Source organism: Tiliqua scincoides, chromosome 1 (genome assembly GCF_035046505.1).
Source record: "Tiliqua scincoides isolate rTilSci1 chromosome 1, rTilSci1.hap2, whole genome shotgun sequence".
NCBI classification, from domain to species: Eukaryota; Metazoa; Chordata; class Lepidosauria; order Squamata; family Scincidae; genus Tiliqua; species Tiliqua scincoides.
In genome coordinates this window covers 212190227-212205474 of record NC_089821.1, presented here as the reverse complement: position 1 = coordinate 212205474, position 15248 = coordinate 212190227, and the positions used below count along the sequence as shown (strand labels likewise).

General features: G+C 40.9%; 1 protein-coding gene across 9 annotated transcripts in view; it reads right to left on the bottom strand.

Moving 5' to 3' along the window:
- UTRN (utrophin) overlaps nucleotides 1-15248 on the bottom strand; it is a 416792-nt gene that overhangs the window by 96392 nt on the left and 305152 nt on the right. For all 9 annotated transcript variants that reach the window (XM_066615317.1, XM_066615308.1, XM_066615334.1 and 6 more), the window contains 2 exons: nucleotides 11262-11391; nucleotides 2815-3083 (listed from right to left, as the gene is read on the bottom strand). In XM_066615317.1, the coding sequence (XP_066471414.1) occupies nucleotides 2815-3083; nucleotides 11262-11391 (399 nt within the window). The remainder of the gene's footprint in view (nucleotides 1-2814; nucleotides 3084-11261; nucleotides 11392-15248) is intronic.

Here is a 15248-nt window from a genome sequence, read left to right as displayed (position 1 = left end):
GGCAGCTGCCTGGAGCGTGCAGGACGTGGCAGCAGCCATTTTCAGCGCCGCTGTAGTCCCGGGCAGCTCACAGTTGGGCTGAAGGGCACTTAAGGCTGCAATCCTGCACACAATTTCTAGAAGTAAACCTCACTGAACACATATAGGATTGTAATGTAAGAGTTCTAGAAATAACAGCCTACCGCATCTCAAGATTTATTCAGGACCCTCCCTTGCCCGTCTGGGTGAATTGCACATTCTTTCAGTATCAGAAAATGAGAAAAAAATTTGCTCATCCAACAAAAGCTTTTTGTGTTCCCTGACTTCTCACTGCTACCTCTCCCAAGAATTACTGGTCGGTTAACTTTAATATTCATTCTGACTTGGGGATGCTCAACAGGCAGGTCATAATCTCAACAGATGCTCCTTTTATTCATACACTGAAAACTTCATCAGCTTCTCTTCACCTTTCGTTATACAAATGTCATTAAAATACGACAAATCACCTCTCAAAGGCAGAAAGAAAAACGACTTCCCGCCAGCTTTCAAAACCTCTCTTTTGTGTTTGCATTAAAATGAAAAATTCAGAAGACGTGGCTATATCAACTCTTAAATCAACAGCAGTGGAGGTATAAATTGGAGACTGAGGTCTGCAAATATATAAATCAAGTTGATTGACTTTGGCTCAATCATTATTTGAAAACAGGACCGAAATATGGCTGCAGTTTTCAAACTCTCTGGGAGTTTGGAAAGTGCAGTAAGTTCTTGCAAGGGAGGGGAGGGAGGCAGCGGTGGCAGGGGGAAGGCAGCAACACGATCGGGGGGGGGGGCTGCAGGAACTGGGATGCACTCACCAGTCCCTGCAGCATCGTCCTGGTGCCTGCAGGTCTTCCCAGCTGGTCGAAAGTGAAAGTAAAGCAATCATGCTCCACTTCCGCAAAACCGGGGAGCCCTGCAGGTGCTCGTGCAGTGCTCCCCGCACCCCAGGAAGGCTGCTGCAGGGACTGATGAGTACATCCCAGTCCCTGCAGCCCCGCTAGTGACATAATCCCGGAGATCGCGTCACTGCCTCCCCCCTGCCCCTGCACCGTAGGGGGGCAGAGAACAGGGCCCTCAGGTTGGGGCATCGCGACGCCCCAGTCTGAATACCACTGAAATATGGTAAGAATATCTTGTGCAAGTTTGATGCTATATTATTTTGCAATATTCCAATTTACTATTTTTCAGATGTTTAACCTCCATTAATGGATGGTAAATAAGTCTCTAGCTTTCTGTAGGTCAGTGCTAAAATGCCCACTGGCTTCCAAACCATATTTCCTCAGATTTCTGCCTTACTTTTTTAAATAATCAAACATTACAATTATATGCATATTTACTCAGGAGAAAGCCCCATTGTGTTCATTGGGGCTTACTCCCAGAGAAGTATTATGGAATTGCAGCCATAGACATGCATAGATTCCAAGACATGCAACAGCAACATTCAGAAAAGTCAATGCTTTAGTGGTGGAGCATGATGTGAATTCAGCCAAAGACATCTACAGGAGTAATTTTAGCTCACAAATTCCACAAAGGTTTGCCTAAAGAGCATCGCTTTTGCCCTCTGCCAAAAAATCTGCAATCAGGCTTAAATGGGGCTCCTCTGGGAGGAACGTTCACATCCCTCATTATTGTAAAAAACCGCAACTGTATGTTCTAGAGCAGGGGTGCCCAAACCCCAGCCCTGGGGTCACTTGCGGCCCTTGGAAGCCCCCAGTCTCCAATGAGCCTCTGGCCATCTGAAGATTTGTTGGAGCCCACACTGCCTGAAGCAACTGCTCTCAGCGTGAGGGCGACTGTTTGACCTCTCACGTGAGCTGTGGGATGAGGGCTCTCTCCACTGCTTGATTTTTCATGTCTGTGATGCAGTAGCAGCAGCAAAGGAAAGGCCAGCCTTGCTTTGTGCAAGACCTTTTATAGGCCTTGAGCTATTACAAGACCATCATTCATTCATATAAATTCATCTTGAATGTATTCATTTATGTAAACTTATGTAAATTTAGTCAAATTTTAAATGTAAATTAATTCTTCTTTCCCCCAACACAGTGTCAGAGAGATGATGTGACCCTCCTGCCAAAAATTTTGGAAATCCCTGTTCTAGAATCTAGATCAGGGTGTCAACATAAGGCCCGTAGGCCGAATGTGGTCCCTGGAAGCAATTCATCCAGCCCCCATTATACTTGGGCTTTCTCAGCTTGATAATTGGATTCTCTCATATCTTGAAAATGTGAGCGAGATATGCACATTTTCTCTTCTGTCATTTGCAGCAAGCGAGTTTCTGTGTGAGAACAAAGTGCTTATTTCTGGCCATTATCTGCTTAATAATGTCACTTTCTGCTTAACGATGTTATTTCCAGCCCTCTGCTGACACCATAAATACTAACTTTGCTCATGAATACTAACTTTTATGAAACAAGTTTGACATCTCTGATCTAGAAGCTCAAGGAACAGAACATTTGTGCTTTGTGTTCACCTACAACTCCCTTTGATTCATGTCACCTTTCCCAAATACAGTATGCTCTTACACCTCCCTTTCACTCTACTGCTATTGCAAAATAAAATAACATTTTATAAAACACAAATATATTCTAGACAAATGAAATAAGGAAATTAGCACATATTATACTAAGGAAATTAGCACATATTATACTAGCGTGGATCATTTATCCCAGGCTCAGGGATGGCAGGGTCGATCACAGGTTCTGAACAGTTTTTGAGTGCAAACCTTTAGCACTGATTGGATTTAAAATTTCATTTTTGTTTGCTCAATATAACACTGAAATTGAAACTTGTGCTTACTGTTGCTTTCTCGAAGTGATCCTGCAACGGGTCCATCAGTGTATCTCCCACAGGTTTCCAGCCATTTCGCACATTCTCTGCTTCTCTCAAATCAGCATCCAAGTCATCCATAGAACACTGCAAATCCTTCAGTTTCTCTAGCGCTTTGTCCACTTGCTTCTGCCAACTGTTGGCACAGGTATTCAGACTTTCCCACTTCTCTTTCACTTCCACAGACTGCTTCCGCATAGCTTTGGCAATCTTCTGTGCTTTTTCTTCAAGGGTCAACTCTGTGGCGCAAAACACTGCAATGTCAGTGTGGTTATAATTTGAAATAAGGAAATTCATATGAAACTGCAAAGGTCTGTTATACCTCACATTCCATTCTGAACAATACAATGTATAAACTATGTGTAAACAATGTATAAACTATGGCAGCGGTTCTTAAGCTACACCCTTCCATTATACTGAATGCACTGTCAGGTTATCTCAAAGACAAGACCAAAGTTTTTTAAAATGCTGAAGGCATTTTTCAGAACAAACAGCTAAAAATCTCCAGCATTCAATTACTTCAGTACTCCAGTGCAGCTGACCTCAAATATAGTAAGAAGGCAAGAGGGGATATTGAGGGGTGTGAAAAGTAGAGTCTTGATTACTGACAAATATTTCACCCATATGAGGCATGAGCAAACAACAGTACTTCTCTTCCTCTGTAACTCATGTGTTCAACACAGATATCTCATACTATAGAACATTTTTTTAAAAAACTTGATAGGCTTTCAAGTGACAGAGTGGAGCAGCTGCTCAGGTTTGCAAGCAGCAGAAGTTTCCAGAGTACTCTCAGAGCACAGAGGCTCCCAGGTTGGTGGAACACTAACCACTGTACATGCAGTTGGAACATTAATAAGCAAAGCATACCTATATTACAGTAGATTATTCTAGGTATTACCAGAGCATGAATAATCATGGACAGGCTCTCTCTATTCAGAATCAGCCTCAGCAGGGACTAGGTGCTCTTTGCCCAAGGAGTCACTGGAGCCTCTAGTTACAAAACTGAGTCTATGAGAAAGAGGTCTATGAATGCTCTGAAACTTATGTTATGGAACAAGTACAACAACCCCATCTAGAAAGAGGGAAACACCATCTCTCATAGCAACAAAACACCGATCAGCATCTTCATCTTGTCTTGATTGAGGATCAGCTCCCATGGGATGCATTACAGATCCCAGTTTACCACTTTCAACATTTCATGTGAGTCAGATGTAAAGAAAGAAGAGTTAACAACATCAGTTTAAATCAGTTTAAATCTCTTAACACCACCACCCTGTGTTTTCATGTAGATGTTTAAAATTAGAGAAGGCAAGATGGAACCCTGCAGAATTCCAGAGTGTAAACATCCCTGAGCTGAGGAATCTTTGGAATCCCAGAAATCTTCTGGAATTGGTCCTCCATTTTTGGTACCACTGAAACACAGTGTCTCCACTCATTTGGGCAACCTACCCAGAAGGATGCCATGATTTATGACATCAAATACATTTGAGAAGTCCAGAAGACTTAGAAGAATAGGGACTGTACAACCTTCCTATCAACATATTACAATCCATCCATCATGGCAATCAAGTTTGTGAACCCAACAAGGCCTAAAGCCATACTCAATTTGATCCAGGTAATCAGTCATTTCAAGAATATCTGGAATTTCACAGCTGCAGCAGCATCTTTTTCAGGAAAGGAACACTGACAACCATATCATCATCGTTACGATCTTCCAGGTTCTAGAATGACTTTTTCAGAAGCAGTCTTGTAACTACCTCTTTCATGGTGTCTGGGGCCACTGCATCTCAGCACTTCCTGGAGCCAGTCAACCAGTAGGCTGCACTTCTCTAAGCAGCCTAGCCTCGGGCCATAATAACTAAAATTTATCCACTATAACAGGACTAGACTGTATTGTAGATAGACTGAACTGTTGAAATAGCAGTATCCAAGTCAAGGTGAATGTGCACTATTTTATCTTCAAAGTGATTAAAAGGAGTCACAGTGTGCCTCCAAGAGTCCCTTTACAAGCAGTAGTACAGTGCTGATATCGTGCAGTAATTAAAACAGAATTCTTTAGATGGTTAAAAGTCATTTGAAGAACAGCTTTTATTCAATGTTGCTATGAAATAGTGACAGTGCTTTCAGATGGAAAAATATTGGCTGCGTTCATATTTAGAGTATATTTTCATTTTAGAAAAGAGCTTGGGATTGCTTGTAAACCTGATTTCGAAAAGACATTTATTACAGAATTGAAGTCAGATATGTATTTTTATGAGCCATTAAAAAAGCTTGCAGTCTAGTCATTTGGTATTACTATATTTTGCACATAAATATGCTTGCCATTTAATGAGTAACTGGAAAAGCTAGTTACAGGGGTTGCACAGAGCTAAATAAATTTGTTAGTAGTGACAACTTTCTTCGGAACAATTTTTCATCACTTGTTAATAAAACACATGACCTCTTTGTACTGTGGCAAAAAGCACTGTGTACTGCTTTCCACATGAAGGTGCATAAGAGAGGCTTGGAAACACCATTAGTTATGCATGTGGCCCCATAAACTTATCCTTGAGAAGAATGTGTTGATAGAAGGAAGCACCACTTCTGTGCTGAGCGAATGCTGTACTATATATCATGCTGTACTATATATCACAGTACATATATAGTATATATAGAATGCTTTACTTTATATCAGTCTGCAGGGACTATTGCTTATGCATAGCTAATAAATTTCTGTCTTTCTCCCTTTGGTCTGTTCCATTGCTTCAGTATCCAAAAAGAAACTTGCCCTTCTGGAAATACACCTGCCAAAGCCCTCCTCTGGGTGAAACCCAGGATCACCCTGCAGCTCTCCAAGTTTTATGGAAAGAGAGTCAGGGGAAGCTGAACTGTTCAGCCTACCCTAAGTCAGGCAGCCTTTGGAATAAAGCAACCCAATTCAAGCCTGAAGATTCTCCAGACTGCATCCCTGAGCTAGGCAGCCTCTGGAGACTGGTTCTGGCTTCTCCTGACCCTTGCTTGACTAAGAGCAGACACGGGATCCCTATCCTTCTTCCCTGTCCCACACTATAACTGCCAGTCAGATACAGTGCTAGCTACCTGGCTAACGGTACAGTCCAGGGTAAGCAAGCAAGCAAGCAAAAACAAACAAACCCACTCCATGCCTATCTAAATTAAAGCAAAAAAAATTCCTATGGTTCCTAAAGGCAAGCAGCTAATCTCAGGCTGTATCAGTGCATGGGTGGGGTTGAGTTCCTCACTCGTCGCCCCAGAATAGCACAGAGAGATCATTGCGCTACAAGGGAGCACACCTGGGACTTTCTTTGTGCCTGTCCCTCCAGTCCTCCTTTAGCAGGTCTTCCACATAATACACTCACATGTGGGAGTGGAAGGAGTACTTCCCCACATGTATGGGTTGTACAGTGTTCCCACCTCTGTTCTGCTATCAGCTCGCCCCTGATAGTGATGGTTCACACTCAGGAAGGCTTCCCTGCCTGATCTTGGCATGGAGGCAAGCATATATGGGAGAGACTGAACTTTATGCATTATATGCTTTTTCAAAAAACCCAAACATTTTACATCCTGATATTCAGATATCATAAAATTATCTTAGGGATGATAACTTTTGTCCTTTGATCACTGTGTTATTTTCATATTATCCTTCCTATATACTTTTTATATGGTAAGAAAAAGTTTTCCTTGAAAATGGTAAACCGAACATACTCTCATAAAAAATAATCAATCCAGCAAACCTGAAAGTCAGTGCTATTCAAACTGGGGCATCGCGACACCCCAGCCTGAGGGCCCTGGTCTCTGCCCCCTGAAGGGGTGGGGGCAGCCTAGAGGCGGGGGAAGGCAGCGCGATTGCTCCGCATCTACTTTCCCTGCTGCGGGGAGCCCTGCCAGAAGTCGCACCAGGCTCCCCGCACCCCAGGGAGGCTGCAGGGGCACCCAAGCCCCTGCAGCCCCCTGAGCGGGGATCCCCCTGGGGATTGCGCCACTGCCTTGCCCCCACACCCACTGCCTCCTCCCCCTGCTCCTGCAAAGACTCACTGCTTTGAGTGCTTACCTACTGAACTATATGCCTAATAAAGGTTTGTTGTTGTATGCTTACCTACTGGGTATAAATGACTTTGGATACTTTCAGAGTATTATGCACACCTTAATGGGATACTATTAAGCTCATAACCAGATGTCTTATGCTTGTATCTTTATCATCACCCCAATAAACTGTGTTTTAAACCTTCTGAACCAAACTTGGGAGACAGTATGCATAACAGCAAACGCTGACTCATGGCGGCTGCAGCTTTCATTCTGTAAACCTTCAATATGCAGCCATGCCAGATGTTGCCCAACATAAATAAAATGCATACATGTAAATTACTTGTAACAAATATTTATTTTATGATTCAACAATGACTTAGGGAATTTTTTTGCATTTGTAATTAAAGGGCAGAACAGATGGCAAAAACTTAATCTAAAATGACAGATTCATCAAAATAACCTTTGCTGTTGCATAATCACTATTACCAGGTGGATTTTAGCAATATTTATTAGTCTACTTCTGAAAACATTTTAGGGTCTCAAAGTGGGGCTGGGAAAGAAGAATGACTAGACCAGCACATCTGCACTGCTCCTCTTGGACTCTACATAACGTGGTGGAGTTGCACCAATTGCCGACAGCTGAAAACCACACCACATGACCCACCTTCCTCTGGAACTCCTTCAGTATGTTTATTGCTATGAGTGTGAAAGTTGGCAACAAATGTGGCATTATGGCAAACTTGTGAACTGTTGCCAAACTCAGCGTGAAGAGTGAGAGCGGGGAAGCAAAACAGAATTAAAGAGGGGAACAGCAAGATGCATGCCAAGAGATGCATGTAGAAAGAAAAAAAAACATAGGTAATACCTGCATTCTGAGAGACTGGTATTGTGCAGATAAGAAACTCTTACAGGTGAAAGAGAAAAGGGGAGGTAAGCAATATGGAGGTGCAGAAACACCTGTGGGAGTATAGAGAGAGAAGTCATGGGGGATAGCAGACAAGGTGTACTGACCTCTGGGGTACAGAAAAAGAGAAGATATGTTTTGTGGGTGTAGAGAGAATGCACTATGGAATTGAAAAAGAAGAGAAACAAATAAGAGAGCACAATATACCGAGAGAACAGGGTATTTGTTATACTTTGAAAGTTAGTTCTATCTTGTACACTTGCACGTTAAATCTAAATGTATTATGTAGCAATGAACTTTTGGCATTTATGGGCACCCCTTCCCCATTATTCCTTTAAATTGAGGGTTTACTGTACATAACAACCTACATGGCTCCCAAAAAATACAAAGCAAAATTGGCAATATTTGTAGGATTACAATAAACATAACTCAAATAATAGCTCTAACCTCTTAAATTTTTGTTTTAAATTATATTACATATTACGTTCAAACTATCCAATTCAACGATGAAGCCTACAGACAACACTTTCACGCAAACAACATGTGAACAAATTGCTTTGGCAGTGCCTACCACCCACACACAAAGGTGTCCCTGATACACCTTTAACACACCTCGAACTTCACAGCCTAGTTTAGAATCCATCAAGCAAGTGAAAGCTAAAAAGAGTCTCTCAAGTCTCACTATATCGCATCTACGGCTCCTGCTGGCATGAAGCACAGTATGAGGGATCAAAAACACATGCTTGCTCCTGCTGCTTGCTTCCTGGTCTCAGCAGAGTCGTGCCCAAGGCGATGGATTTTTGTCTAATGTTTGCTACAGCAAGAAACTTAAATTTTCAAAGTGAGGAGAAGACGCATACATTCACATACATTCTTAGCTAGGTTTGAAGTTTGATGGCCTTTGGGGCTATTGTTAGTATAATTTAGGGTTTTTTAAAAAAATAAATAAGATTAAGTGGAAAGAGGTCAGGTGTTAATTAGCTACTCAAAACTCAGCTAGCCTTTAAATGAAGCCATTTACCACAGCATCACTCACTAACCTAATATACTCAATGCTGTATGAATATTACTGATTACCCTGCTCTTTATAAAGTAATGATCTGAACACATTTAAACTTGGAAAATATTTTTCATAATAATGCTACCAATTTAGATGAACATTATACTATACGTGCAACATCTCATCAAAGCCACCTAATGTAGCATGGCAGTCACTCGGCTGTTCCGAACAGCCAGGGACAAGACCCAGTCAAAGAGCTGGCAAGAATGAGCCTGGAGAAAATGTTCATTTGTTTTAATAAGCAGGCATTCATCATGCAAAGCCAAAGCAGAAAGAAAAAACCAGGAAAATGGAATTTCTGAACAAGACAATAAGCACACAAAATTAAATTTAAAAGTTGGGTGAATGAACAAAACGAGTTGCTCCCAATTAATACCGTAATGGAAAAGCAAGCCAAGAAAAGCTAACAATGATAATGTGAAACAAGAATTTTTAGCAGGGCCAAAATTGTTCCAATACCGAGATGGAGCAGCAAAAAAAATTTAATGAAAATACGCACATTCAGTGGCATAGCTAAGGGGTGCAAGGGGGTAGCTGTTACACCAGGCAACAAGCTTTAGGGGGGCAACAAGCTGAGCTTGACTCTAGTGGCCAAAATTGTGAAAATCTTGGTATGTACAAATAATAATATCATGTTATATATCACTAGAAAGGTAATTTAATGCAGAATGCAATGAAATAAACCACATTAGAATAACTGTATACTATCAAAAGTTATGGCCAATTAACCAGAAAACAAAAACACAACTGCCTTAAGGAACAAAAAGTGGATTTCTTAACTCAAAACCAACCTATGAGACTGATTGTTATGAGAGCCAATGAAATGTTATTGTGATTCAGCATGGAAAAAATTAGGTGTTAATATGAGTCAGCTCTCATTTCCATGTACCACAAATACAGCTACTCCTGCGAACTGGTAACGGGGCACTTTTTCAAGTGGTGCTCCTCTTATATTTAGCAGGGAAAGATAACCATCCCTCTTCACCCTAGCACAGTAACTCTAACCAAAAAGGGACAAACATTTTTATTTATTTACTTAATTACATTTGATTTTGTCTTGGAGGGGGAGCTACAAAATCTTATTTAATTCCAGGTAGCAGATAGAAGCCTTAGCTATGCCACTAGCTGGAGGGAGGTGGTAGATCAAGTGGGTCGTGAGCTACTGGGGGCAGGAGGTAGGTTTCGCCCCAATTTGCACTTTTCAAAAAGCCGGGGCATAATGTCACTTCCAGTTGTGGCATCATTTCTGGGGTACCATTTTGAGCTTTGCATGGGGCTACACTCTCATTAGCTATGTCACTGCGCACATTGGTGTATTTTCACAATATTGTGAATTTTACACATAATATATTCTAGACTAGGCTTATTCTATGTATTTTGAGATTGCAATATAAAAATCCTAATTATTTATTTATTTATACAGGTATTTCTATACCACCTTTCTTTGGTCATCAGATTTCTCCTCAGACTTTAATTCAAGGCAGTTTACATAGGCAGGCTGTTCTAAACCCCCATAGGGATTTTTACAATTGAATAGTTCTAGTCTTTCATAGAACTCCTCATTCTAGCTGGATTCCTTCCCTGGCCTCTCTCTGGCCCTTCGCCTCCCATGCTCCACTTGACAGCAACTCCTCTCTGCCACCGAGGGTCAGCTCATCAGTATATCAGCGTGTCATCAGTTCTCAGGTACTTCCAGTTGTTTTGAACTGGCAGCCTCAGATCTTCAGGCATACAAGGCGGCAGCTCGACCAACTGAGCCAGACTTCCTGCCCCTATTAATATCTGAATAATCACTGATCTTGCATGTTTTATAGGTATTACTGCTGCATCAAGACCATTTTCATAAGAGTAAATACTGTAAGTGTGAGAGCAAGGAAGAAAAAGCATGGCCTAGGGATGAACTTCAGTCTGCTGTGGGCAAGGCATTGTGGTACTGTCATGAGAGGTCTTTAAATTGCTTTCTTAATTTTCACATTCTTATGGAGATGTCATACCAACCTCCACTGTGAACATGAGTGATAAGATTCTGGGGTTCTCAACTGTACCATTGTCACCAAAGGGTAAAGGAATTCAGGCTGCCAGGAAGAGAGTCTGAATGCTAGATTTTATTTTTTTTAAATATCAAATCTGACAGCTAGTAACACAAAAACAGGCATATACCATGTTTGCAGGTCAACATTGCTTGTAAAGCTGCCTGCTTCCTCATTGAACGGTCTTGGTGTACTCAAGAACTCTAACATGAAGTTGGCAGTAACTCTAGTTATTTCATTAAAAAAAGGATAATTCATCAAACACTATTTTTAAAACAACAAATATTTACCAAAGAAATCACAAGTGTATTTTTAAAAGAGCAATAATTTTGAAAATTTGCATTTTTGATTCAGTGCCCTAAAATTGTGTTCATCAAATAAAAAGACAATGCAAACTGACCTAATTTTGAATGCAGGGTTTTTCTTGGTTCTTCTGGACCTTCAATTGGTTGATCAGCAAGGAACACTCGTGCCTGGTCTACAGCATTTAGAATGGCTTGCTCTTTCTCCTTCAATTCACGTCTTAGGGCCTTTTCAAAAGGAAAAAAAACACAGGAATTATTTGTAACCTAAGACTGCAGGCAACACACATCACTGAATCCTCTCCATTTTCATATGCTCAGTTTGACTAAAGTTTTTGGGTGATAGCCATTTATAATTTGAGAACAAAAATTATGTCCAGTATTGACATAGTACAGCATGAACCCAAGGTTAAGCCAGTATGCGAAAGTAGTACAGGTCCAGCCTTGTTATACACTGATTTTTATACATGAATTTGACTCAACACGAATGGCCACTGCAAATGAAAAGGAATGTGCTGATCCCTGGAGAAGGGGAAAAATGCATCCCTTTAAAAAATCACAGCTTTTCTGACTGTTGTAGAGAGGCAGTCATGCAAGTGATCATGCCATTCTTCAGCTGAGCAGAGCAGAGGGCCCTTGGCAGAGGGCCCTTGGCATTTATAAATGCTGACTGCCCCCTACAACAGTAAGAAAAGCTGTTTTTAAACCACAATTGTACACACTTTTTATTTTTTTAACTACTTTTATTTAACACATTTTATGATATCAGCAGGGAGTTCCAGAATCAAATCCCTGCATGTTGAGAAAAGACCTTATTCCATTAGGAGCAATAGCAGGCAAGAAACCTAGAAGCGGGTCTTTAAATCTATTTTTCTACTTTTTTTTAGCAATGGACATTTTATCCACTAGGGGTTCCAGAACAGAACCACAGTGGATAACGAGGGATTATCTGTATTTGGGAATGAAAGAACACTTGAATGTGTTCACCTGGAAGAACTTATTATACTTGTTTTTCTATAAAATGTAACTTGAAATCTTTTTTAAAAATGGAGAGAAAAATCACGATTATATAGGGCTCAAAATATTATGCCCATGCAATCTCAGTTTTGGAAGCATTTTTAAATGATCCCTAAATGTTAAACTAGAAGTAAAAAGGAGGTAAGAGGAAGAAGTGAACTGCTGCCCAATTGTCCAGCTAGAGAGGGGCTTCATTTCTGTTCCTTAGACTACTTTTTATCTGCCAAGATAGCATTTTGCTTGCTTTAGAATGTCCAGGTTACATTTGGCTGCTTCTGACCCTTCCTGTTAGTGATCAAGTACTCAATAATTTAAAACTATGTTTCTCAACATTTGTCATCTGCCGTACCATTCTGCATGGTTCAGCTATTCAAAGTGTCACCAGAAGAAGTTGGTGATGACATCATTGCCAGTTACTTCTGGGTTGGGAGGCCAGATGTTACACGATAAACACCAGAAGGGGTTCCGTGGACAGGAGGGCTTTTTCAAAAGCAGAAAAGCATGCTTTGGAGCCTCCCACCGCTGTTTGTTGTGTCATGTTCCTGGTCTTGCAGCTAAGTGGTAGGTATCCAGGGATCCCAGGAGTACCATCAGACACCACTTTAAGTGCCACTGGCGGTCCCCATATCACTGGTTGAGAAACACTGATATGCAGAGAGAGAGAAAGGGCACAAACCAATTTATTTGCACAATTACGTCTTGGTTGAGGAGTGGAGTGGGGAAAAGATATTGCACATGGTTAACAGAAAGCAGCTTTATACAAAACAAACAAAGCAAAAAACAAACAAACAAAAACACCTAAGGTGGCAACTCTATGAGAGAGATGGTGCAATTTTTATTATGCAGATAACTTGGTAGTTTCCACATTCAAATGGCTGCATGAACCACAGTTCTTTACACTGCCAATATTTTCAATACAACGATTTTTGTACTGCAAACAGAAGCAATCAGAAGAAATGAAAGAGTACACGATGCAGCAATAACTTAACTAAACTAAGCATAGCGGTCTACCCAGAAAGACATATTGCGACACACATGGAAGAATTTTCATTAAGTGTTTCCTTTGCCATTTTTACAGGAAGTATCTGATAGAAAATCAGGACTATTAAATAACATAAAACATGAGACACAAATCAAACAGCATGAAGGGGACTCTGACAATGATTTTTTAATTATTTCATGATATGTCATAACGTATTTCAAACACATATTTCACTGTTTTGGGGCACTACCAACATGGTAGGCAGCAGCAGAAGCTGCAGAAATGCATGGACAGGTACCATTACATATTTATTTACATTTTCTATATGAACACACATACATGCATAGTCTTAAACCTTAGACTTGTGGTCCAATTTTATTAAGGCTAGGCATGAGCAGCGGATTGGAGAATGGATTCTCCCACCCAGCATTCCTTAAACAAGTATCTACAGTCGATCAAAAAGCACATTAGTAGCTTTTATAGTAATGCCCCTGATGAATACTGGTCGAAAACCAGTGCACTATGAATCAGAGGAGACAAATATACATACAGTATGAATCTAATGACTATTTTGTGGCTTCACATATAAATTAGAGTCCAACATATTCAATGCAATGTCTTTGTCTTTATGTCTCTAGACTTGGTTTTGAAGCGGAATAAACTTTGCAACTTGACACTACATGGCCTAGCAGGTGCACTTAATGAAGTTGATCCCTGCCATTGTCTGCACATACTAACTTCTGGTAATAAGTCTGTCACTCCAGGAATTGTTTTGTCCGTTGACCCTGGGAGTATGGGAGCTGTGCTAGGAACAGAGACACTTAAACCAGATGTGGGGCAGGTGAGAGCGGTTGAGTAGACAAGAAGGAACTGCCATAAGGGACAGTGGAGTTTAAATTCTGCCAGAAGCCTATGATGAGGTGAGTGGGCAAACAAACCTTGACAGTCTTAGTTGACTGGCCAGCCCTGACACCATAGACCCTGGCAAACTGAGGCATCTAATTGAAGTAAACATGGGTGTAACCTCAATGCCTCCCCCCACAAAAAAAAAAAAACAACAACAGATTCTTGGGGCCAAAGGGGAGGTAGCTCTCCACTTGACCCACTTTGGGAGGGCGCCATCAGCTGCTGCCCCACTTGTGGGGAAGAAGGTCCTGGGTTTTGTTAGAAATTTTAGGGGTTAACCTAACTTCTCTCAGAGAAGGAACATTAGGAAAAAACATAACTCGTGTTTTCTGTTAAAAACAAGGTAGAAAATGTCAAGATGACCTGCAGAGAAAAACATGTGTGTCATAGCTTTCCCAAAAGGAACATTCCAAGGTGTTGTGAAATCAAAGTTGCAGGCCAGAACTTCCATACATGGCTCCCAGTGAGGGCTGGAACCATGCACCAGTATGCCAAATAAGGAGAGGGAAGTGAAATGTATATCACATGGGTCACTTGTTGTCCATAGAGTACAAGTACTAGAGTTTTAAGTGTGGTTCGGGGAAGAAATCAAAGATCCACCATGGGGTAACTTAAAACCTGTATCCATTCAAATCTATTCTTAATCTGTAAATAGCATGTAAATAAATTTTCTATATGCTTATAAAGAAGTCTATGTCTGCTTAGCAATTTGACCCAGAGACCAAGTCCCAGAAATCTTTCTATCAGTTTTCAAATCCCTTTTGGCCCCTTTACAATGTCAAACCTTCACATTTTTTGCTGCAAATGTCAGAATATCTTAGACAAGTAGTAAATTTCTATAGAATAAAAAGCATACTTCATAATTAAAAAGCATTTCTTTTAACGCATATATTTATTTTATTTCTCTCTCTTTACTTTGGAACTTTGATACAAATGAAATTCTCTGAGAATAACTACTTTGAACTTTTCTGCTCTCTCACTAAATCCTGAAATATGAGCAGGTTTCATGACTATTCCACTACATGAGAGCTCTTTGCAGGCCAGATCCAGTGCCCTGCCTAACCCCTCCATGTGGCACTTACCGATCCATAGGGGAGCGATCTTTCAAGCTGCCAATCTTGAAAAAATACCTGAACTGAACTGTGCTGTGGCCAGCAGCTTCTTTGTTCCATTGCCCCAG